Source organism: Euleptes europaea, chromosome 3 (genome assembly GCF_029931775.1).
Source record: "Euleptes europaea isolate rEulEur1 chromosome 3, rEulEur1.hap1, whole genome shotgun sequence".
Lineage (NCBI taxonomy): Eukaryota > Metazoa > Chordata > Lepidosauria > Squamata > Sphaerodactylidae > Euleptes > Euleptes europaea.
This window is the reverse complement of record NC_079314.1, coordinates 95,274,406-95,298,114: the sequence shown is the minus strand read 5'-3', so window position 1 is coordinate 95,298,114 and position 23,709 is coordinate 95,274,406. Positions and strand designations below refer to the sequence as shown.

General features: G+C 42.3%; 1 protein-coding gene across 2 annotated transcripts in view; it reads right to left on the bottom strand.

The window, feature by feature from the left end:
• The window catches only part of LARGE1 (LARGE xylosyl- and glucuronyltransferase 1), a 307,843-nt gene that overhangs the window by 230,690 nt on the left and 53,444 nt on the right, over positions 1–23,709 (bottom strand). For both annotated transcript variants that reach the window (XM_056845910.1, XM_056845911.1), the window contains exon 3: positions 17,583–17,665. In XM_056845910.1, the coding sequence (XP_056701888.1) occupies positions 17,583–17,665 (83 nt within the window). The remainder of the gene's footprint in view (positions 1–17,582; positions 17,666–23,709) is intronic.

Sequence of the window (23,709 nt, the reverse complement as noted above, 5' to 3'; positions counted from 1 at the left end):
AGAGCCACTTCCAAATTACCATTTCCCAGAATTGCTCCTGTTGGACCAGTGATGCTTCCATAGAGACAAAGCAGATTTTTTTGTCATGGGAAGCATGCGTCATATTATCCTTTTTAATGCATATGGGAACTTACTGGTTTGGGTTAGAATCCACAAAAAAATCTCTCTGGAATGAGTCCTGTTGAAATGACTGAGAAATGCACAAAAATAGAAATAAGTTCAAAAGCTGCCAGCTTGGAGGGCTTTAAGAGGGGAGTGGACATATTCATGGAGGAAAGGGGTATTCATGGCTATTAGTTAGAATGGATACTAGTCATGTTGCATACCTATTCTCTCTAGTATCAGAGGAGCATGCCTATTATATTAGGTGCTGTGGAACACAGGCAGGACAATGCTGCTGCAGTTGTCTTGTTAGTGGCTTCCTAGAGGCACCTGGTTGGCCACTGTGTGAACAGACTGCTGGACTTGATGGGCCTTGGTCTGATCCAGCAGGGCCTTTCTTATGTTCTTATGTTCTTAAAAGAGGTTCTAGAAGCTGTTCTGGTTTTTATTGATTCTGTGCCTAGTACATTATCAAAATTTAGTCTCCATCTATGCTTAATATTATGATTATAATATTTTCTTCTGTTCTTTCCATTATAAGGGACTTGGGAGTTATGATCAGTGCCAGATAACTATGTAACTATGTTCATAATGCTTCTGTCCTAGCATGTTTCTGTGTGTCCTGAAATCCTTTCCAGAAGCTCATCTAACCAAATTTGTCTGCAGAATGGTTTTATTCATTACCACCAAGACCATCTGAAGACAGAAATGATGCAGACAAGGCTTAATACATTGGAAATATCTTTTTCTCACTTTGTATTTCTTGTCTTTAAACAGCAAGTCTGACAAACGGTTCTGTGTAACTCAAAAGTCTGCATACTGAAAGCGGGATTTATGTTGATCCTAATAAAGGGACCCTACCAACTATGAACACGAGGTTCTCACAATGTTATTCCTAGCTTCTTCCATCCCATACCAGCCCCTGTGATCTGTGAAAATGCATTGCCATGGTTAGAAAAGCAAGTAAACATAAAACAAGCAAACAAACATGTAGCACTTAGGGTTGAAATGAAGAAGGGGAATTGGGTGGAATCATGTTCCCTCTTTCACTAGGGAACATGTTGCCTACCTCATATAATTAAACGATGCCCAAACAAGTCATCATTAAAAAAATTGAACATTACCACAGTTCTAACATTTTAAAAAAGCAAACTTGTAAAAAAAGGAAAACTACTCCCATCATGTGAACTGTACTCCCCAAAAGCAATTCTACTGGGGTTGAATTCACTTCCCTCTTGCGATCATAACATCTACATAATGTTCCAAACTTAATGTAACTGTTATAATTGCTATGATTAAAACCATAACAGCATACAAATAATAACTTACAAGCAGCTCAAGCGGCTTTATACCTATCAGCTCCATTCAAACAATACAGTACAACTTTTCTGACTTAACTTCTAAATAAAATGGTTTCTTACTGCCAATTTATGGAATCTGATTAGTCACAAAACAAACTTTGATTGAACAGCAGACAACAATTCATAAGGTGACCCAAAGATGATCCCAATTCAGTGTGCAAGCAACAGAGACCTTAGTTTCAGCAATTTAGCTAACTGCCATAAAAACTAACCGAGAGGGTCAAAATGACCTGTTCATCCACATTCCAAGTAAAAAATAATCATAATATTGCACTATAAAAAGTTAACCATTCTGTAAAAAAATATAAAAATAAATTAAGCTTGCAAGCTGGTAATCAAGGTTTTCAACTGTGGTATAACTGACCTCAATGCACTTCCAGTGAAAATATTCTTTTTGTACAGAAAATACAATATCATAATAACAGACAAAATTCCATAGTGTGTTTGGGGTCAGTATAATCAAAAGCCTAGAATACAATGCTTTCATTTTCCCATTCATTCTAGCAGTAATCATTTGTATCCCAAAGTCTTTTTCTTTATTGTTTAGAAGAAGAAGAGTTGGTTTTTATATGCCAACTTTCTCACCCACTTAAGGAAGACTCAAACCGGCTTACAATCACCTTCCCTTCCCCTCCCCACAACAGACACTAGGATTGCCAGGTCCCTCTTCGCCACCAGTGGGAGGTTTTTGGGGCAGAGCCTGAGGAGGGGAGGGTATGTGGAGGGGAGGGACTTCAATGCCATAGAGTCCAGTGGCCAAAGCGGCCATTTTCTCCAGGAGGACTGATCTCTATCGGCTGGAGATCAGTTGTAATAGCTATCTCCAGCTACTACCTGGAATTTGGCAACCCTAACAGACACCCTGTGAGGTAGCTGGAGCTGAGAGAGAGTGACTTGCCCAAGGTCACCCAGCTGGCTTCATGTGAAGGAGTGGCGAAACCAACCTGGTTCACCAGATTAGCCTCCACCGCTCATGTGGAGGAGTGGGGAACCAAACCGGTTCTCCAGATCAGAGTCCACCGCTTCAAACCACTGCTCTTAACCAGTACACCACGCTGGTTTAAAAGAAAAAAGAGGGGCTGAAACAGTGGGGCACAACTGACCAGATTATGAAACATACATGAAACAGGAAGGGGTACGGGATTGCTAAAATCCTACCACTCCATACACAGAACATGGGCTTTCCTGTGTTCCTTCCATGTTGTTGCACAATGATTTTTCTGGGGATCAGAAAGGGTTGCAGGAAGGAATGTGGAAAAAACTGCATGTGCCTTCAGATACATGCTGGTGTCTTTTTAAAACACCTTCTAGTTCACCACACAATCCCACTGATGAAAAAGAGTTCAGCAATGACAACAAAACCTCCATGCCTTTGGAATAAAACTAATTCTTATTTGGATATTGCACCAGAGAAAGTATATTTCAAGGTGACTTCTTTGCTTAAGAATGAAAATCCTAAAGGTACTAGACAAAAATAGAAAATCTACAGATAAAAATGTTGTGAGAGCTCACAGCGTTACTCCTGTTTTCTAAGACTTGCAAGATAATTAATTCATATTGTTCTTATCTGGAAAGAAAAGAAATGTTAAGATAAAGAATGACAAAAGACTCCCATCACTTTTAAACCATGAGAGAGTTTAAATATGCAGTGCATTAAATATTAGCAAATGAAATTAGCTATTGAAAAAGTGGAAAGCTAACTGGGAAATTAAGATGTTATTGGCATTTGTGGCTAATATAAATGTCCCAGAACATATGAAATGGAATATTGTGAGCTATAGTTTTGTGTTACGAACACCCTACGAGGAAATAAAGAAGTAGCTGTATTCCAACACAAAAATCTCTTTCAGGGCTTTTGATCATGATGCAAATTCAGCTGGAAAAAGAATTAAGAATCAGAGCAAGGCAGGGCCACATTTATTAACAATTATGAATGCAATCCACACAAGCTGATGAGAAGTACAGCTAAATGCCTAACAGACGTGGTCGGTCTTATTAAATAGATGATTTGACTGTTTAATTGTCAGTCAGGGAGTGCAAACCTAAAGTGAAAAGCGCCATACTATCACAGCTCATATACTAATTTCAAATAACATATATGGGAATTGTAATGGTTAATCATAATTTACATTGGAGCATTAAGCCGCCATCATGCAGTTTAACATATAAACGAATTTCAGGTTCATGTATTAGCTTTCTGAATCTTCAGCATTCAGAAATGTTGTACATGGAAAGGAGCCATAGTCCAGTAGTTGTAAGGTGGCAGCGTAGGACTCAAACAGGTATGCTTACATGTCCCAATTCAGCACTTTGACACCTGTACCACAGATCTAGCAGCTGCAACCTCCACATAACGGTGCATCCTGGAAGCAGTTTCCCTTCTGTTCTAGGATCACCTGACTAGGTTCAGATATATGACCTAAGAAACCAATCAGTGTCTCAGGCTTGCCAGATTTAAACAGTCTGGACAGTCTGAGCCAGTGTGGTGCAGCGGTTAAGAGCGGTGGTTTGGAGCAGTGGACTCTGATCTGGAGAACCAGATTTGATTCCCCACTCCTCCACATGAGCAGCAGATGCTAATCTGGTGAACTGCTGTGACCTTAGGCAGATGATGAGAGGGAGGGCATCTTGGCCATGTTCTGGTCACTGTGTGTGTGTGTGGGGGGAGGTAGTTGTGAATTCTCTGCATTGTGCAGGGGGTTGGACTAGATGACCCTGGTGGTCCCTTACAATTCTATGATTCTATGAACTGGATTTGTTTCCCCACTCCTCCACATGAAGCCAGCTGGGTGACCTTGGGCTAGTCACGGCTCTCTTAGAGCTCTCTCAGCCTTATCTACCTCACAGGATGTCTGTTGTGGGGAGGGAAAGGGAAGGTGATTGTAAGCCACTTTGAGACTCCTTAAAAGTAGAAAAAAGTGGGGTATAAAAACCAACTCTTTTTCTTTATCATCATCACCATCACCACCACCACCTATGAGAACCCATCCCAGACTGAGCTAAACTCTTTTGCACTAAGCCTGGCTAAAATTTAACCCAGTCAGGCACTTGCGGCAGATCTGCTTTTCAATCCCTGGCACTTCAGTTTAAATAATCAGTCTGGAAAAGGCTTCTGAGACCCTGGAGAGCAACTGCAAGGCTCTGTAGACACTACTGTGCTAGGTACATGAATACATGAACACATGAAGCTGCCCTATACCGAATCAGGCCCTTGGTCCATCAAAGTCCGCATTGTCTACTCAGACTGGCAGCGGCTCTCCAGGGTCTCAGGCGGGGGCCTTTCACATCACCTACTTGCCTGGTTCCTTTAAATGGAAATGCTGGGGATTGAACCTGGGACCTTGTGCATGCCAAGCAGATGCTCTACCACTGAGCCACAGCCCCTCCCCAAGATCAGCTGGCCAGCAGGGGGAAAAATGGCAAGAAACTGGGGGGGGGTGCCAGCAGTGTCCTGATATGCAGATGTCACTCCCTGTATGCCCAGAAGTGCTGCCAGCATCCTCCAATAACGTGCTAATGTCACTTCCAGGCACACAGGAAGTGACATCAGCACACTACCTTTATTAGGGGAAAGGCATAGTTCAGTGACACATATGCTTGCATACAGAAGGACCCAGTCACAGCCCCAGAAATTGCAGCCATGTGGTAGGGCTGAAAAAGACCCTAGAAAGCTTCTGGGAATCAGAATAGACAATACTGGGTTAGAGTGACCAATAAAAACAAAGTCACTATAAGGCTGCTTCACATATAAAACTTTTCTAACTTCTATGAACACGTGAATTAAGTCTTTTATAAAAGAGGATTGAGAACCGGAAGGGGAAGGGGGAAAATAAGCTTCATGAACCACACCACTTTTCCACCTCTGCATTAACTGACAGGCAAATCAGAAATATTTGTCGTCTAGTAACAAAGGTTAAAACTCCTCTTTTGAATTTGGAGTATTAATCTTAAATGAAGAAATATCATTTAATAGGTTGCAATAGTTGTAACTCACCATGGACGTAAAGGCCATGGATGTTCCAGGAACACTTGCAAAATGGCCTTAGAGGCCTTATGATAAACCACTGCCTACTGGCAGTATTAATGGTTTGAGCTTTAAATTCTTCAGGACTCTATTTCACCTTTTAATCAGTTGAAAAGTGTGGCTGAATCACCAACAACAAATGAAGCAGCTTTATGCTAAATTCAAGTCATTGGCCCACCCAGCACAGTATTTTCTACTTTGAAAGGCAGCAGCTCTCCAATATTTCAGACAGAAATCTCCCAAAACCATATACCTGGATCTTTTAAATGGAGATGCAGGACACTGAACCTGACCTTTATGCATGCAACCCACGCGCTCATCTGCTGAGCCGTGACTTCTTACCATGAAATCCTGTAACAATAAGAATCACAGAAGCAACCAAAATGATCTACAGAAAGGCTACATTTTTTTCCTGCCTGGAATTGTTTAACTTCACCTTTTGAAGTAAGTTTGTTTCATTAGCCTGTGCTTAGTATCGATAATTTACATAATAATTATAATGTGCAAAGTGCTTTTCACATCCTGGCAAGAGACATCATTATACATACTGTTTTGAAGAAAGTATTGAGATAAAAGTTGTGTGAAGGCCACAGTTGTGAAGACACTTCAATCAGATTCACCAGGACTAAATCTAAAGTCTATTCTGAATTCACACATCACCAGGGTTAAGAGGTCAGGAACAGGCAATGGAATTATATGTGCTATACTGTTACCAATTACCTCTTCCACATGACAACCCCCCAAGCTTCTTTTACATCAGTTCAGTGTTATATATGTTCAAAGCAACTCTGGTTAACATTACCTCAGGTATGCTTCTAAATTTAGAATCTGCAGTCTTGAAGTCCAACACCAAACCCTTAACCCTAGATCGAGCATTGCTTTCATAGTAAGGACAATTACACTCCTCTATGCCCATCAAAGTCAATGGTCTTAGAAGGGTGCAGCTCTGATTACGATTGCACTATAACACTCTAACCTGCGGCTCCCTCCAACATAAAGTAATTATTGACAATCAAGAACACAAATATGGGAGGGGGGCTTAGGAAGCATTAAGGTTCAAATTCCAGTTGACCGCAAGAGGTGGCCAATGTGAAGCACAGATGCTTTACTGGCACATGCAAGCAAGCTTTTGTGGCATGTCTAGACAGATAAGGAGGGATTGCTGGCTGGAGATGTCCCCTGCCAGGATGTGAGAAATCATGGCTCAGCTGATGAGCATGTGGAATGCATGCATAAAGTTCAGCTGAGTTGCATTTGACTCCATATTAAATAGAAATAGGAAGACCCACAACAGTCAAATCAACCCTCTTGCTTCTGCCTGTTCCTTCACTTAGTTTAGTAAATCAAATGGGAAACCCACATAAAGCAAAGGAGCTACATATAATCATTTTGTCACTTAGTCAAAAAAGGTGGGCCTAAAAGCGTTTGCAAGCTTCCATGGCAAAATGGGGATAGAAGATTTGTAAGAATTCATTATAAGAGAGCCAGCATGGTTAGAATGTCAAACTAGGATCTGGGAGACCCAGATTCAAATCCCCACTGGGCCATGGAAGCTTGCTGGATGCCCTTGAGCCAGTCACAGCCTAAGCTACCTCAAAAGGTTGTTGTGAGGATAAATTGGAGAAGGGGAGAATGTTGTAAGCCACTCTGGGTCTCCATTTGGGAGAAAAATGTCAAATAAATGAACTAAAAACCAATATATTTTTTCCCATATGGTGGTGTCTTGTCCTTTAATGAAAAGGAGAAAATGAGGTTCAAGACTATCCTCATGAATCTAGGAAATGTTTGTTTTTTAAAGACAAGATTGATGTGAAGGCACCGTAAAATATGGTTTGAGTTACCTAGATTCCTACTGCCATACTTCACTAACCAAATGACTGTCGTTTTTAAACATGCTGAGTGAGTACAAAGGAAGAATTTTGAATACCATTCTGTTCAAGAAGACTCGTCTGGACTGTTCAAAGCTCACTAGTCCATTAAATAGCCTTTAGTACAAGCCATTTCCTTTGAGCTAAATATGATGATCTCTCACTGGAAACAGACACACTCTGTGGTGATGCCCTCATTATGGAATTCCCTCAATAAAAAGGCTTCACAGCATTGCTCCGTTCTCGTTTTCAGGAAGTTGGTGAAGGAAAATGTAAACTCTTTTACCCCAGACTGACTTGTTTTGTTAGTAACTGCTGCTATATAATTGGTTTTGATGCTATTTAATTTTAACTAATGATATTGTATTGATGAGGAATTATTATAATAGTTAATTGTTGCTAGCTGCCTTGAGGCTTTCCCACCTTCTTTTGTAAAACTACACATTGGAAAATAAACTAAAAATTGGAAAATGAACCAAAAATTAATATAGAAATCTTATCTACATAGCTTGCTAGTGTATATAAAATGCCTTCTAACTTGTGTGGCCAAATCTGTACTGTTTTGGAACTTCAGCAATTGATGGACTGAGTAACCTGGAGAAGTCAGCTGTGCGAAAGACACAATCTCATCAGCCAGCATCCAGGTCCCAGTTAAACAAGCCAGATTAAAATCACCCTGCTGTATAAGATCATGCAGGACTGCAGTGTTATTATGTACAGATTATCAACACAGCATCAAGGCCAAAATGGAGGGAAACACAGATATCTGTACACTAAGGATTGGACGGCGATTAGAAGAGTTCTGAGCATTTCCATTTCTCCAAAACCGAAAAATACTCTTCCCACCGCCATACCTCCCAGCCCCCCAAAAGACTGGGATACCCATACCAGAAAAAAGATGGAACAGGCAACACTGTGTGTGTGTGTGTGTGTGTGTGTGCGCGCACGCGCGTGCATGTGTGTGTGAAGTGCTATCAAGTTGCTTCCGACTCATGGCGACCCTATGAATCAAAGTCCTCCAAAATGTCCTATCTTTGACAGCCTTGCTCAGATCTTGCAAACTGAGGGCTGTGGCTTCCTTTATTGAGCCAATCAATCTCTTGTTGGGTCTTCCTCTTTTCCTGCTGCCCTCAACTTTTCCTAGCATGACTGTCTTTTCCAGTGACTCTTGTCTTCTCATAATGTGACCAAAATACCATAGCCTCAGTTTAGTCATCTTAGCTTCTAGGGTCAGTTCAGGCTTGATTTGATCTATAACCCACTGATTTTTTTTTTTTTGGCAGTCCATGGTATCCATAACACTCCCCTCCAACACCACATTTCAAAGGAATCGCTTCCTATCAGCTTTCCTCAATGTCCAGCTTTCACACCCATACATAGTAATAGGGAATATGATGGCATGAATTAACTTAATCTTGGTGGCCAGTGACATATCCTTACACTTCAGAATCTTTTCTAGCTCCTTCATGGCTGCCCTTCCCAGTCTCAATCTCCTTCTGATTCCTTGGCTGCAGTCTTCCTTTTGGTTGATGATGGAGCCAAGGAATCGAAAGTCTTCAACAATTTCAATTTCCTTGTTGTCACCCTTAAAGTTGTGTAATTCTCCTGTAGTCATTACTTTTGTCTTCTTGATGTTCAGCTGTAGTCCTGCTTTGGCACTTTCTCTTTTAACTTTCAGCAGTAGTTGTTTCAAGGCAACACTACACAACTCTAAAAAACACTGAACAATCACAATGATCACACTAATCAGCCAAAAAACAAAAAACAAAACACCCCCATCTTAACTATACAAAATATCATTCAGTTGCCCTCATTAAAAATTAACAATTCCATACTACATACTGACCATATAGTATGAAGATGATTCCAATAGCCATCATAGGTCAAACACCACAGAGAAGTCCTTTGATTAGCCTTACACTACCTCAGACTCAACATTTGCAATGAAAGCAGATCAGACATTCAGCTAAGATTCATCCAGCAACTTTTTTGAGCAATCAGATATTGCAGTGATAGGTGTGACCGTGAGAGTCAGTGCTTACAGGGATAACAATGACAAGCCATAGTTCAAGCACAGGCAGAAAGCAACAGGAAAACCCATATCAGTTACAAAGGCAACTGTATCATGAGGGTCGGGTGAAAGCCTGTGCACAAATCTGCAGAGGTGGAACTGGAAGAGTTCCAATACCAACCAATACAGTAAATTACGTAACCCATTATGAGATAGTAGTTTCTGGAGTGGCAAGAGAGGGGGGGTTACCGCACTTGTATTCCCAGCGATGTATTAAGAGTTTGAAAATGTTATAAAAATACTGTTCACACTTTCTATGTATTCCCACTGATGTATTAACAGTTTGAAAACGTTATAAAAAATACTGTTCGCACTTTGGCCCCTTTAGCTGTAAAGACGTCTTCCAACCATTTATAAGCCGTGGCATCCAAAAACCCTTTTAAAGCGATGTTTTTAAAAACATTTTCAAACTCTTAATACATCACTGGGAATACAAAGTGCGGTAACCCCCAGGGGCAGTAGAGAACCCTCCTCTCATAGCACAGACTTGCATGGACTCACAGAAGAAATACCCAATGTGTTTGTGCATATAATATGGTGTGATACAATGAACACGCATGTAGGCACACTAGTTTGTTGAACAAGATCAGCAGATCCTCAAGCTCATGCAGGTATACACACAACTTCTGCGCCATCCTTCCAAGTGCAGCTCCGAAAGCAACCATTTCCACGTTGTGGCTGTTATCTAAAGCACAAACTGTTCTCCCCCTATAAACTATTATTAAACCGGAGCTTGGAAACATGATTTGGATGCAAGAATATTAACCAGTTTGTGATTCAGAAATAAGAACAGTCTGTCATAAAAGACTAATAAAATTTATTAGCCAGGTTTCAGGTGAGGAAGGAGCCAGCAGAGAATACAAAGGTACATATGAGCCCAAGTATTACATAGGATCTTTCCTCCAGTGACAAACCAAAGTGTGAACAGTGCCATAGGGTAGGAAATACTGACAGTTCATTTGAAAGGTAAAACAAAAAGGAAGATAGGTCTTGCCAGCATAACATCAGCCTATCTCAAGCAACGCAGGCAACATTCCTAGCCTAGCTTCCACTGGGAAAGTATCTGCATCAGAAACTTAAAGCGTAGGCTTGGCATAACACAGCAATTCGGAAGCTGAAGATTGATGGATGACTGTTCAACCTTCCATCTATGCAGCATTGCCCATAATTGGGGCTTACAACTACCTGAGTGCAATCATATTTCACCTGATCAATTGTGTCAAATTGACTTGAAAAGTTGTCAGGCTTTCTACAGAATTGGCACATAGGTTTTGCACATCTGGAGACTAAACTCTTTCTCATCTGAAACTTCAACTGCAGTTTCGAAGCACTTAACTGGACGAGGCAAAAATAAAAGGCAGCACCATCATCTATCAGTTTCTTTTATCTGCTTGTAATCTCTAGGGTTTGGGGAACAACAAGCCAAAATATAAGGTTTATCATGTTTTCCATGTTCTGAAGAAGACAGATTGTGCTTCTATACCCATTTGAGATTTTAAAGATTGTACCCACTCTGTATACAAGTGGATACAGATTATATTTTCCTCTCGCCATGCAGTCTATGTTTGGTTCAAGTGTAATGGCAACAGTGGTTGTTAATTGGTGACAAGGCCTGGAGGATCGTTGGTGTTTATCTGAATGTGAACACACACACACACACACACACACACACACACACACACTTTACTTCCTTTCTTTTACCACCCTGCCAAGTAAATATTTGTGGGTTCACAGCAAACCATAGATTGTATTATAGCCAAACTAACTAACAATGGTTTTCAGTTTTCTTACGAACCGGAATTGCAAACCGTGGTTAAACTATGGATGCTCAAGCACCTACCAGTTCAGCTCACTGTCAGTTCTACAGTGGTGATCAGGAAGCTAATTAATTGTTGGACTGTTTGGAACCTGTTCATGGGAACAGGCTCTTGCAGCCATCAGAAGCTGACTCACCGCTGATGAGGGATCAGTGGGGAGTCAGTTTCTCGTCTCTTGCTGGGGAAATTTTGCTCTGTTTTCAGCAAGGTTTTTTAGGGGATGGGGTATCAGGAGCCAGCTTGCAGCCAATCATCTGGAAGTGTGGTTGTTTTGATCTCCCATCCTGGAATATTTGCTGCCTCCCAGACTTGTTGAGATGCAGCAAATGGCAGAATTTCAGCTAATTGCCCTTCTCTTTACCCCAAGCTGTTGGCCAAAGCTGCAAAGGAGAGAAACCATCTCCTTCTCCTCTCCCTTTTGCAATGCACAGATTAAAAGCTGTCCCTGCCCAGCTTCATAGAATCATAGAGTTGGAAGGGACCACCAGGGTCATCTAGTCCAACCCCCTGCATAATGCAGGAAACTCACAACTACCTCCCCCCTTGAAAGGGAGGAAAGATAAACATGTTCTTTATCTCCCTTTTGTAATGCAGAGATCAAAAGAATTGCTTCGTCTTAGCCCAGCTTGGAGGAAAGAACTCCTTTTGCAATTTTACTGTGTTATTTTTTTCACTGAGGGAGCAGGATAGATAAGAACCAGGCTCCAGTTGATTCCCCCAATCAGCTGGGAGTCAGATTCTGACCAACAAGCAGCTGTAAACTTGTCCAGCAGTTGTTTGGGCTGCTCAATGCAATTCAAATATATCCCTGTCCGGTTTACAGCCTGATCATGAGTATTGAACTAGTTAAGCTCATCTGCTGAACAGGTTCACTAAGAAATCTGTGGCATCCCTACATTATTCCCTACATTAGAGCCAATGTGGTGTAGTGGTTTGGAGCGGCGGATGCTAATCTGGTAAACCGGGTTGGTTTCCCCACTCCTACACATGAAGCCAGCTGGGTGACCTTTGGCTAGTCACAGCTCTCTTAGAGCACTCTCAGCCCCACCTACCTCAAAGGGTGTCTGTTGTGAGGAGGGGAACGGAAGGGAAGGTGATTATAAGCCGGTTTGATTATTCCTTAAGTGGTAGATAAAGCTGGCATATAAAAACCAACTCTTCTTCTTCTTAAACCACTATTTGCAATCCCAGATTTCTGGTAAAGTACAAACCATGACAGGCTGATTCAGATGTAAGCATACGGGCAGCCTAACTCCCGGACTGGTCATGGCACCCGCAAACAATCTATGTGTGAGCACTGTTCCAGCCGCGCGCCTGCCCTAAACGTTACAGGGAAGGCTAGCGCGCACGCCAGTGAAACTGACACGACCGCTCCTGTGTGCTCCGAGCAGCCAACAGCTAGGAAGCAGAGGCAAGGGCAATCTCCAGTGAACCTGAGAGACTCCATGTTCCTGTTCATCCCTGTTCCAGCCAACGCCATTACGTGGAAAGCAGACAGCCACGTAGTCAGTGCCAATACCCCCCTCCCATTGCAACATCAGCAGCGTAATGGGCAATCAGCAACGATCCTGATATCAGCGATGAGTCATTCCTCCAGCTATGCAGCAGCGATCTCCAGACGTTAGCAGAGATAGCGCCTATTGTTCAAGAACGTTAAGCACTTCAGCAAGGATCTCCCGGGTTGTGCAAGCCATTGGAATTAGAATAGATTTCTAAATTCTCACTACCCCACCCCAGCAGCCGAAGATTAATCCTTTTTGTCCCCTTTTGTCACCTGGGAACCTAGGAGGGGTAATACCATCACCCCGCCCCCAGAAAAACAGTATATCTGGGGTGCCCACAGCCCATAATGTTACCTTAGGTCTTTCCTGGCATACTTGCCATTACTCTGTTGGTCTGGTTTTGCGCAGCTTGACCACGCTCCCTCCTGCCTCACTGGCCGAGTCTACGGGAACCCCTTGCCCCCGCCTTTGCTCTTATTTTCTGCTATCTACTGGAACTTGGACAACTCCTCATCTCGAAAAGGTGCAGTATTTCCCAATCAACGACCTCCTGCCATGTTGGCATCCGTCCTTATTTAACTACCTTTTATTTCTTAGTATTTCTGTATGTTTGTGTTGCATCATCGAATGAAAGAAACGACATAAACTCTCTTAATTCGGAATCCCTTGTCTGTCTTTATTCTTAAGGTCACAGTTAATGAGCTCTGGTATAGTTGGCTGAAATCTCACTATATAAATATTAAAGTTACCGATCTGCTTAGCTAATTCCCCATTCAAAGAGCATTTCGGGTAACACAGATGTGATGGCAAACAATTGGTTTGCCACAATTAGCTGACTGCAGGTAAGAAGAGTAAGAAGCAGGAATGAAAGAAACTGAGGGTCTCCAAGTACAGTCACTTGGAGATTGGACCACTGATGGCCAGTATGGAGGGCTGGAGCAGGCTGGGGGGAAGCCCCTATTCCATGGCAGCAAGGTATGCAGGCAACGGCCACATTAGAAATCTTTCAGTTGTAGCAATTCCCCAATGGGCCTTATTTATTTCCATGTAGGCCTATCAAAGTAACCTGTACTTCTGATGGAGTTAGCAGTTGCATCACTCTCCTCCCTTTGCTAGTCCATGACTATACCTTACAGCTCCTTTGTAGTCCCACCCTAGAATGCAGCATCAAACTCTTGGTGCTGGGTCCACCCCTTGGATGCCTCCTCTCAGCTGTATTCATGCCCCTACCCAGCCTGCTTGTGCAGGGCCACACATGCCCATCTGGCTTCCCTGCAGGCCACCTACATCTCTCCCTTTCTTTCTATCCCTGGATCATTAGCTGCCCTTGCTTTGCTCCTGTGATGCACATGTCCAACAAGTCGGGCCGTGGGCGGGGGGAGCTCCACTCCCAGTGGCCAGGCTAGCAGAGGTCTGCCACATAAGCCATTATTTTGGATTTCCTATAATGTTTGATGGCCACAGAAGCCTTTATGCATTCATTGGTCCCAATTTCATAGGAATTCCACTGTGAGTAGGGCTACCCTATGCCTGGTGGGGGTGGGAGAAAAAAAATCACCATCGGGTGATGGCACGGCCTCACTTCTGGGAACAACTGGAAAATGCTGGCAACTGGTGGGTCTGCAGGAGAGAAAGGTGGCATGAGGGATTGACTCTGGTCATTAGGCCAATGGTACATCATTCAGCATTGTACAGCACATTGAAGGTGGGAGATCTTACACTGTGCTGTACTATACAGCCCATCAAGCTGTTGGCTCCCTGCATGCAAATGGTGGGTGTGGAGTAAGCCAAACCAATGGGGGTTTAAGCAGGAATCCAGCCTGCATTGCAATAGGGGCATCACCAGACAAGAAGACAGAATATCTGCATTTGTACACCATAAGAAACCACAGTAAAGACTAACTGTTGCTAAAAAATCAACCTCATACCATGTTTTCAGATCACTGCTTGAGGCACACTAACCATAGCTGAGTGGCCCACGTTAGCACAAATCACTACTAACTGTAGTTAGTTTAATTAAACCATGGTTTGGTGTGTCATACGAATTGAGTCAATGCATACTCAAGCTATAAATGTTCTGTTTTTCTTGCAACCTGAATTTTGTTTATACTGCATTATCTTTTCATTTTCCTTCACTTGGTAGCATTGTGCCAGTAAAGTGTCAACTGTAGCTATAAATTAATTATCAGGAGACCCATCTTGTCGAAGAAATCTGAGCAATACATTTGCAAGTACACACATTTCTCCGTTCAAAATATTTAGTATGTATGGAAATAAATTTGGTGATCATGAAAGCCAAGAACAGTTCAGAATTAAGAACACAGTAGAGAGAAGGCAAACTTCTATGATCCTTCAACTGATTCACATGACTGAACAGGTCATTCCCGCTACCTCGGCACACCAGTAATTCAGTTCTTCCGGCTCACCTGGCTGCCTTAATCATACTGAATTATAGTTTCTTGGTGATATGCCCTAGTCAAGGGGAGGATGAGACCTCTCCAAACCAGTTTTCACTTAAAAGATAAAATGATAATGCAACTCAACCTCCTGAGCCAATCGTTTTCAAGTGCAACCGTTCCACCTAATTGCTCAAGATTGCATAGGGAAGATCTACATCAGTGTTTGGTTTGCAGCATTTGGTTCCTGGTAATCGAAATGTCCTTTCTTTCTTGTCACCTTAATTACTGCTTCCCAGACAAGCATTGTGCTGTGTTCAGAGGAGGTTCTTGGTTAAGCGATTGTGTTTGTGTATGGATAGCGCTGACCTTTAATGCTATGGCCACTTCAGAAGACCAAAGCACTGCCTTTTTATTGAAAAAAGTTGCTTGTGACATTTTCTGAAGTGTGAACATACCAATTATATCAAAAACGGAATCAAAGAAACAAACCTTATTTTAAGCATAAGAAATTATTTGTAAAAACAATTTATTGAATCTTACCTTGGGTAGAAAAAATGGCCCAATTGTCACATTTAACATTTCTCTTGCATAGTGCACAGTAAGCCCTGACCTGGATGGCCCAGGCTAGCCTGATACCATCAGATCTCAGAAGCTAAGCAAGGTCAGCCCTTGTTAGTACTTGGATGGGAGACCACCAAGGAATACCAGGGTTGCTGTGCAGAGGAAGGCAATGGCCTCTGTTAGTCTCTTGCCTTGAAAACCCTACTGGGTTACCATAAGTTGGTTGCAACATTACGACACTTTACACACACACACACACAAGTAGGAACTTTTAAAGCTTACCTTTAGGTGGCCAGGAACTAAGCCAACTAATACCAAGCTCAACTTAGTTTCTTACATTTAAACCAAACTATGTCAACCAACCCAGAACCCCCTCCCCCCCAAAACCAGAGTACTTTCCAAGACCTGTCTAATCACTATTATGTAAATTTTTACTTTTTTGAATAATGTGAAAAATCTAGCTGCAATAATGTCAGCCTGTTCATGTAAGGAAATGGATGCAACAGCTTTTGCTCTGAGAAACTGCAAAATTCTGGGAATGCATAATTGAAATTAACAAGTGATGCTTCTGCACCCATCAACATTAAGTCTTTTTAATAGTACAAAAGAAGACAATTCAAATCTATGCAAGATATAAAAGAAACAAAAAAACTTTGCAATGAATATAATTCATATATATTTGTAGCAACGTTGAATACAACATAAAATTCTAATATCGTCTTGTCAGCTTCAGATTTAGTGACCATCATTTCACACCATTTCAGCTTTTACACTAGACCTCTGCAATTCATTATGTGTATGGCTGCCTGTAGGAATGTTTAGAAGGCTCAGCATGTGTGGAATATGATGAGCCTGATAGGATTTGAATTCCTGAGATCACATTACAACATGCCTCCATTATCAAGACTCATCCCTACTGTCACTTGTGCACCGTTCAAGGAGTTGATGTTGATCTACAAAGCCCTTAATGGCTTAGGCGCAAGATATCCCTCTGCCACTGTTCTATAATATTGCAGAGAATATGTCAATAACCCTCACTGTGCATAACTGCCCTGTCAATAGTGGCAAAGAGCATCCGTCTGGAACAACCACATGAAGGAGGAACACCCAAATATTTTGGATTGTCTCTACTAGAAGGGACCAGCTGAGGACATTATATCCAATTGGTCTCCAAATACAGACATCTGGCAAATGGTCAGGGATCTCTAATGAGAAATAAGGTCCCTATAGCCATTTCCCTTTGTACTGAAGCCACCCATAGGAGTAGCAAAACCAGGCTAGGTGGGGACAACAGACAGAGAAGGCAACACACAGCTTCAGTGAGAAAGATGTGTGTGTGTCTGAACCTGCCTGTGCCACACCATACATTGTCATCCTGAGGCTCCTTTCAGCATGCATGTAAAGAGAAGGAGTAGGCATGATGCTCTTGCCCTCTATGTGCACATATCAACAGTAGGTCCTTCCAAAAACTAGCAAAAAATGGCTGCTCCATGACTCAATAGGGGGGCCCTGCAACCCACCTCAGGGTCCTGATACATGCAATATGAACTTTATGATGGCTTGGCAAGCTCCCTACTGTTTTAAAAATAATGGGTAAAGCACAAAAGTCAACAATCATATGCTAGGCAATACTGCAACAGCTTCACACACCCCACTGGGCTCAGAGTGATTCCCACCGTTAGAAAGAATGGCAAAGCCCATGGAACTCCAGAGGCGCATGAAGTTCTTTTATGTGCATAAAGAAACGTTAGATAAGGAATAATATTGTTTGGTATTGGATAGAGACATGGTATCACCCACACACGGTGTGTAGAAGGAGCAGGCACATATGTCATCATCTTTTACAAGAAACACGCAACAAGGGGAAGAGGCATTACCTATGAAATAGCACTGATTTGACGAGCGTGACAACGTCCCGACTGGCATTGTATCCAGCACAGACAATGGCGACATGGATTGTCTAGAGAAAAGAAAGAAAGAATGAATGAAAGCAAGGGAAGCAAGATCAATACCGTTTGCAGGTATTATTATTTGTAATACAGTGGAAAATGACAATTCTACTCTTTATTATTAAGAGGGGGCATTGTGTAACTGTTTAAAGCTCGCCTGAGTCGGTTTGTTAAAAGTATTTTAATATTTGTAATGCCATGCCCCACTTGAAAGCATTGCTATATGCTACATGGACTGTTCTTAAATTAATTACATAGGAACAGTAGATCTTAAGACTTCCTGACAGTAAGCCTCCCCAAGACCAGAAGCAAACACCCTGAGCCTCTCCAAGTTTACTTAAAGGGAACCAAATAAAGCTTATCTTGGGAAGCTCACTCTTCCATAAAGGCCAGAAATATCAATAGGAAGGCTATTTTTAAGGTCCAATAAGAAAAAAAAAAAACTCCTGGGAAGCCAAAAAAAAAAAAATCCGCTGGAAAAACAGAGCACTTACACTGGCTCCAAATGTCATCTGTTAGAGACTACAATGCTAGTGGAATATCTAAAGGAGTAAGGGACCGGCAAACTCCTGCTTTCAGTAATAGCCAGCTCTTCATATGTGTGAGTGTGTGTGTGTGTGTGTGGTCAAGTCACAGCTGACTTGTGGTGGCTTTCAAGGCAAGAGACATTCGGAGGTGGTTTGCCATTGCCTGCCTCCGCATGGGCCGAGAGAATTCTGAGAGATCTGTGACTGGCCCAAGGTCACTCAGCAAGCTTCATGTGGAGGAGTGGGGGAATTGAACCCGGTTCTCCAGATTAGAGTCTGCTACTCTTAACCACTACACCACGCTGGCTCCTAACAGCTCTTCATAAACACACCAAAGTATGCACAGCACATCCCTACCCCTGTTCCTGTCCCACAAGAAGACATGCAGTGATATCCTCATGGATATTCCTTAGGAAGAAAAACCCCTTTGAGGGGCTGTGACTTTGAGCAGAAAAATGCCTGCTGAGAGAGGGAGTTCTCTTTCCTTGCCCTCTATCCATCTCAAATAGCCCTCCCACCTGCTTTTCTCCTTGTGAAGAAGATCCCTGGTGTGGGTATTTGCAACCCTATATATATGTGAATAATATTTCAAAAGTACATAAAAGGAGGGCTGTTAAACCTTACAAATTATAGTTATGGAATCTCTCATATATTTGATATTATTACTTTCACCTAGCTGTAAGAGGAATAAAAAGGGGACAGGAAAGGAGATCTCTATTCCAGTAGTCAATCGCTGCATTCAGATATCATGAACAAGCCACTATTTGTTACAGTTAGGAAGCTTTATTATATTTTATGGTCAACAGAACCTGATTTGTAAGCTAGAGAACAAGCTTCAGTTTGTTGTTTCATACAGTTAAACACAAAAAGAAACTACAGTCAGAACAAACTACATTTAGCTTTGAACTCGAAGTCTCCAATTTCTCAACCACACATAGCGAGATGAGTCAAGAGTTCCTAACTTGTTCACAACACAAATACTGTTCATGATATTTAATTGTAGCCAGTGATCTTTCTTGGATTAGCTACGGTCAATTTATAATGTTTACCCTCCTCCAGTTGTTCAGTTTAGCTTCCCTAAGTAATGTATTACAGTGCTCACTGACTCTCAAGTCGACAAATAAGCAAATAATCCTATCCAGATATATCCTCCAAAGGCTGGAAAGGAAAACACAGAAAATATGTCTATTGTTTCTACTTTTAATTACTTTCTGATGCTCCTGTATTTTAAACTGCAGTCAAATCTCACTGGATGACCTTAATAACACAAGAAGACTCCATTTGGATCACAACAGAGATTCCTTTAGTACAGTATTCTGTTCCTATCAATGGCCACCCAAAGTCTACAAGAAGCACATAAGCATGGGAAGAAGGCAACAGTCCTTCCCCCGTATGACCACAGCATATGGTATTCAGAGGTATATTGCCTCTTAACATGACAGTGAAGAGCAGTCTATATAGCTATTCTCCATAAGAACATAACAATATAAGCAACAGCACCCGTTGGCCGGGAGCTGCATTTGTAGGGCTGCGCCGGGAGACGGAGGTCTGGCTGGCTTCCTATCTTGCTGTGTAGGCGAAGGTGTTGGGATGAGGCCGCCGGCAGTGCACCTCTACCCGCCTCGCCCACGTTGGCAGCTGGGGCCGCTTGGGCCGGCCAGTCTGGTGACAGGTGCGGGCAGCCTGCTTCGCTTTGCTCTCATGCGGAGGCATGGGAGAAATGGCGGAGGCTCGTTGCTCAGCTGGCCCGCGCTGGGCGGGGCTCCGCCCCAGCCTCGTTTGAATGGGCCAATCAGAACCCAGGCCCCTCGCTCCCCCAGCTAGCTGCAGGACAGACCTGAGGTTTTCACTCAGGTTCACCGGTCGTGTATACATTGCCAGCCTTGCTCTGGGGCTCAGCCAGTTCTCGGCTGACTTTGACTTACCCTTCCTCCCTTTGTTTTTTGTTATATCTGTTTGTCACAACTTTATGGGTTGGCGATTTTGGGGAAAAGCCGGCCTGCGAACCCCCTTTTTCCAGGCTGGGGACCCCAATAAGGGGTTTTGGGGGAGACCTGCAGTTGGACATGCCCAGTCGGGGGCTGTAGGGTTGGCCTCCTCCCAAGTGGCAGGGACCACACAGTGACCAAAGCTAATCTCCAGCCTTAACTAATAGGAAAGGTGTTCCAGCTCCCCAATCATCTTGGTTGCCTTTTGTGCTTTCTCCAGCTCAACAATATCCTTTTTGAGACATCTGATATATTGTCATTTTAAAACTCTGTCTGGTTGCAGCATCTCCTGCTTCACTTGTACTAGCTTGTACCAGAAGCATTCCAAAAACATTAACTGAACATATAAAGCTCCCTTACACTGAGTCAACCGTTAGCCCACTTAGAGCAGTTCAGCTTGATGAGCAGAGACTTTACAGGGTCTCAGGCAGACAGAAGTCCTTCCCGACATCTGCTGCCAATTATTCTTTACTTAGGAATTTAATTTGGAAGGTTGTGAATGTTACATGTATACTCTACCACTGATCTACAACTACCATCTTGAATTATGGTGATTCTCAAAATGTAAATCTCAAAACATTTATGAGCTTTAATCAACATAAGAACACAAAAACATAAGAAAGGCCCTGCTGGATCAGACCAAGGCCCATCAAGTCCAGCAGTCTGCTCACACATTGGCCAACAAGGTGCCTCTAGGAAGCCACAAACAAGACGAGTGCAGCAGCACCATCCTGCCTGTGTTCCACAGCACCCAATATAATAGGCATGCTCCTCTGATACTAGAGAGAATAGGTATGAAGCACGACTAGTATCCATTCTAACTAATAGCCATGAATACCCCTCTCCTCCATGAACATGTCCACTCCCCTCTTAAAGCCCTCCAAGCTGGCAGGCATCACCACATCCTGGGGCAGGGAGTTCCACAATTTAACTATACATTGTGTGAAAAAATACTTCCTTTTATGTTTTGAATCTCTCACCCTCCAGCTTTAGCAGATGGCCCTGTGTTCTAGTATTATGGGAGAGGGAGAAAAACAACAAATCAGTATTAGCAGAGTAGTGTTGAATTATCTCCCTGCCTGGTTAGAGTTGCCACCCAATGGTGGGCACCTGGCAGTAGCTGGGGAGAAGGTACATGGGGGGGGGGGCACCACTGTCACTTTCTTAGAAACTCTATGGCTTCCCCCCAGAAGTAACATCAACTCTCTCTAGGAATCCAGTGATTCCTAGAATGATGTGACGCCATTTCTGGGTTTTCCCTGGAAGTGATATCATGTTGCAAGATGGCCATGATATTTGTTACTCTTCTCCCACCTCCTAAAGCAGTGGTGGAAGGAAGCATGGGTTGCTAGTGAGCGATCTCCTGGCTCAGAATCCTTTCCTAAACCTTCCTTATTTGGAGAAAACTTCTCCTATGTGCCTCCTCTTCCTGCAAATTACCCTGTATCTCAACAAAAACAGATGGTCAAATAATCTCTGACTAAGGAAAACACACCATGGCATGGGATGAGGGAATACAGGCATCTCAAGTAAACACATAACTGGCATTTCCAGTAATAGGATAAATGATGAGATCCCTGAAGGCAAATCTGATAATAAGGATGTTTAAATTAAGCTTACATCCTGTCACAGAATTACTAGGTGAATCCTTAAAATAAGAAAATGAAAGCTGTCATCACAATAATGTGTGGTTAAGATAGGTGTAATGCAAGGGCAGCAAAGTTTCGCGTTTGACATAACCATTACCTGAGGCACAGTGCTAATCCCCACTGAGTAAATACATTCATGGGTGGAAACCCTTAGGATCCAGAAGGCCATCTCACCTAGTCTCCCTTTTAGAAGCTATTCCCTTATCCTAAACTGGTTGGTAGCACTACATGCCTCCAGGCCTTAAAGATTTAGCTAGTCAAACCTCAGCATTAGAACAAGACAGATTGGCCAGAGCTTATTTACTTATAGAATTTCCCTCCAGTTAGCCAAGAAAACTGCATTGTTTTTCATGAAGAGGAGAGGCAGAAAAATCAGATCCAGAACAAAAGGGGGAGTATATTATATTGTTGTTGTTGTTGTTATTTTAAAATCAGTTCTATAGCATCTGCTGTAATGTTTCAAAAGCACTTCAGGCTAATTATTAGAAGTTACAGTGGAGAAGAGAGGAGAAAGACATGGGACTGCTACCTTGAGCAGAAAGTAGTATGTCATAATGATTACTTCTTTTTAGCATAGATATTCTGAGAACATATGTGGATATGTATTTTTCATTGTCTGGTTTACTGTCTAGACTTCCAATTGCTATGACAAAAAATGTTAATTGGCTTTGCATTTGTTAATCCAGGTAATTGGTAACGTTGGCAAGGAAGTAGAAAAGGGCAAGAGTCCAGTAGCACCTTAAAGACTAACAAAAATATCTGGCAAGGAAGTAACAGCTTTCTAGTACTTTTTTGTACAACCTAGCCCACACACCTGCCGCAGCATAGGCAACCACCATCTCTATCTTTCCTACAAGATTTTTGTTCAAACTCTAAAAATCAAGGATCAAGTAGGAAGATAATCAGTGCTTCAAAGATCTACAGTAAATAATACATTTTTTATTTTATTTTTAAGTGATGTAGAATTAGAAATGCAGCATTTGCTTTGTAAAACATAACCATTCTCTTGATAAACACACCCCAGATGATATGAAGACAGGAGGGCTACTCAGACTCCTACTCAGGTCTATTCAGTGGCGCTTACTCCCAGGAAAGTGTTCTTAGGACTGCACTGCTAATATTAAGAGATCCTTCAATGCTCTCTTTTTCTACCACAAAAACAAAATAACTAGCAGCATACACAGTCAGATCCAAAACCGTCAAGATTTTTTCCCCTAAGTTACGGAGCTGGGTTGAAGGGCTGCAGTTGTTTCCTTTTGGAAGGGAAAAAAAACCCCTATGTTGACCAGATGTTCCAGCCCCTGCTGTGAAATTAGGAAATGAGCTTCCCAATGGCTGCCTGCAGCTATTTTCAGAGCTTGCTGATTCCATTGTCTATTGATTTATCCTTGGCTTATTCTATTATGTGCTACCAGAGAACACAGTTTTCTTCTTATGTGAGGGATCACCTTCTTCTGTTTTTTTATTGGGGGGGGAGGGTTGTTTGAGGGTGTGTGTTTTTTAATGGAAGGACTGCGACCTACTAATGAGAATGGGTGGCAATGACAAGTACGTCTTGAAATAAAGAGCACAAAGGCTTCAGGAACACATCATAACTACTGCGGGAAAATCAGTGCTACATTTAGAGCTGCACATCTTCACAAAAGCAGCTACATATTCTAACTGTTGGTATGGTCATAGAATTCAAGTTGCCAGCTAGCATCAGTGAAGTCGAAGATCTGGAGTGTTTGGTTGGATATAGAGAAGAGGAAAGGCTGTGGCTGTGTACAGAGAGCTCTCAAAGGAAGAAACAATTAAGAGATTGGGAATTAGAGACAAGTATAATGAAGAGACAGTCATAATGCATTAATGTCAGTATTATATTTGCCACTTGCATACCTTTATTTATTTA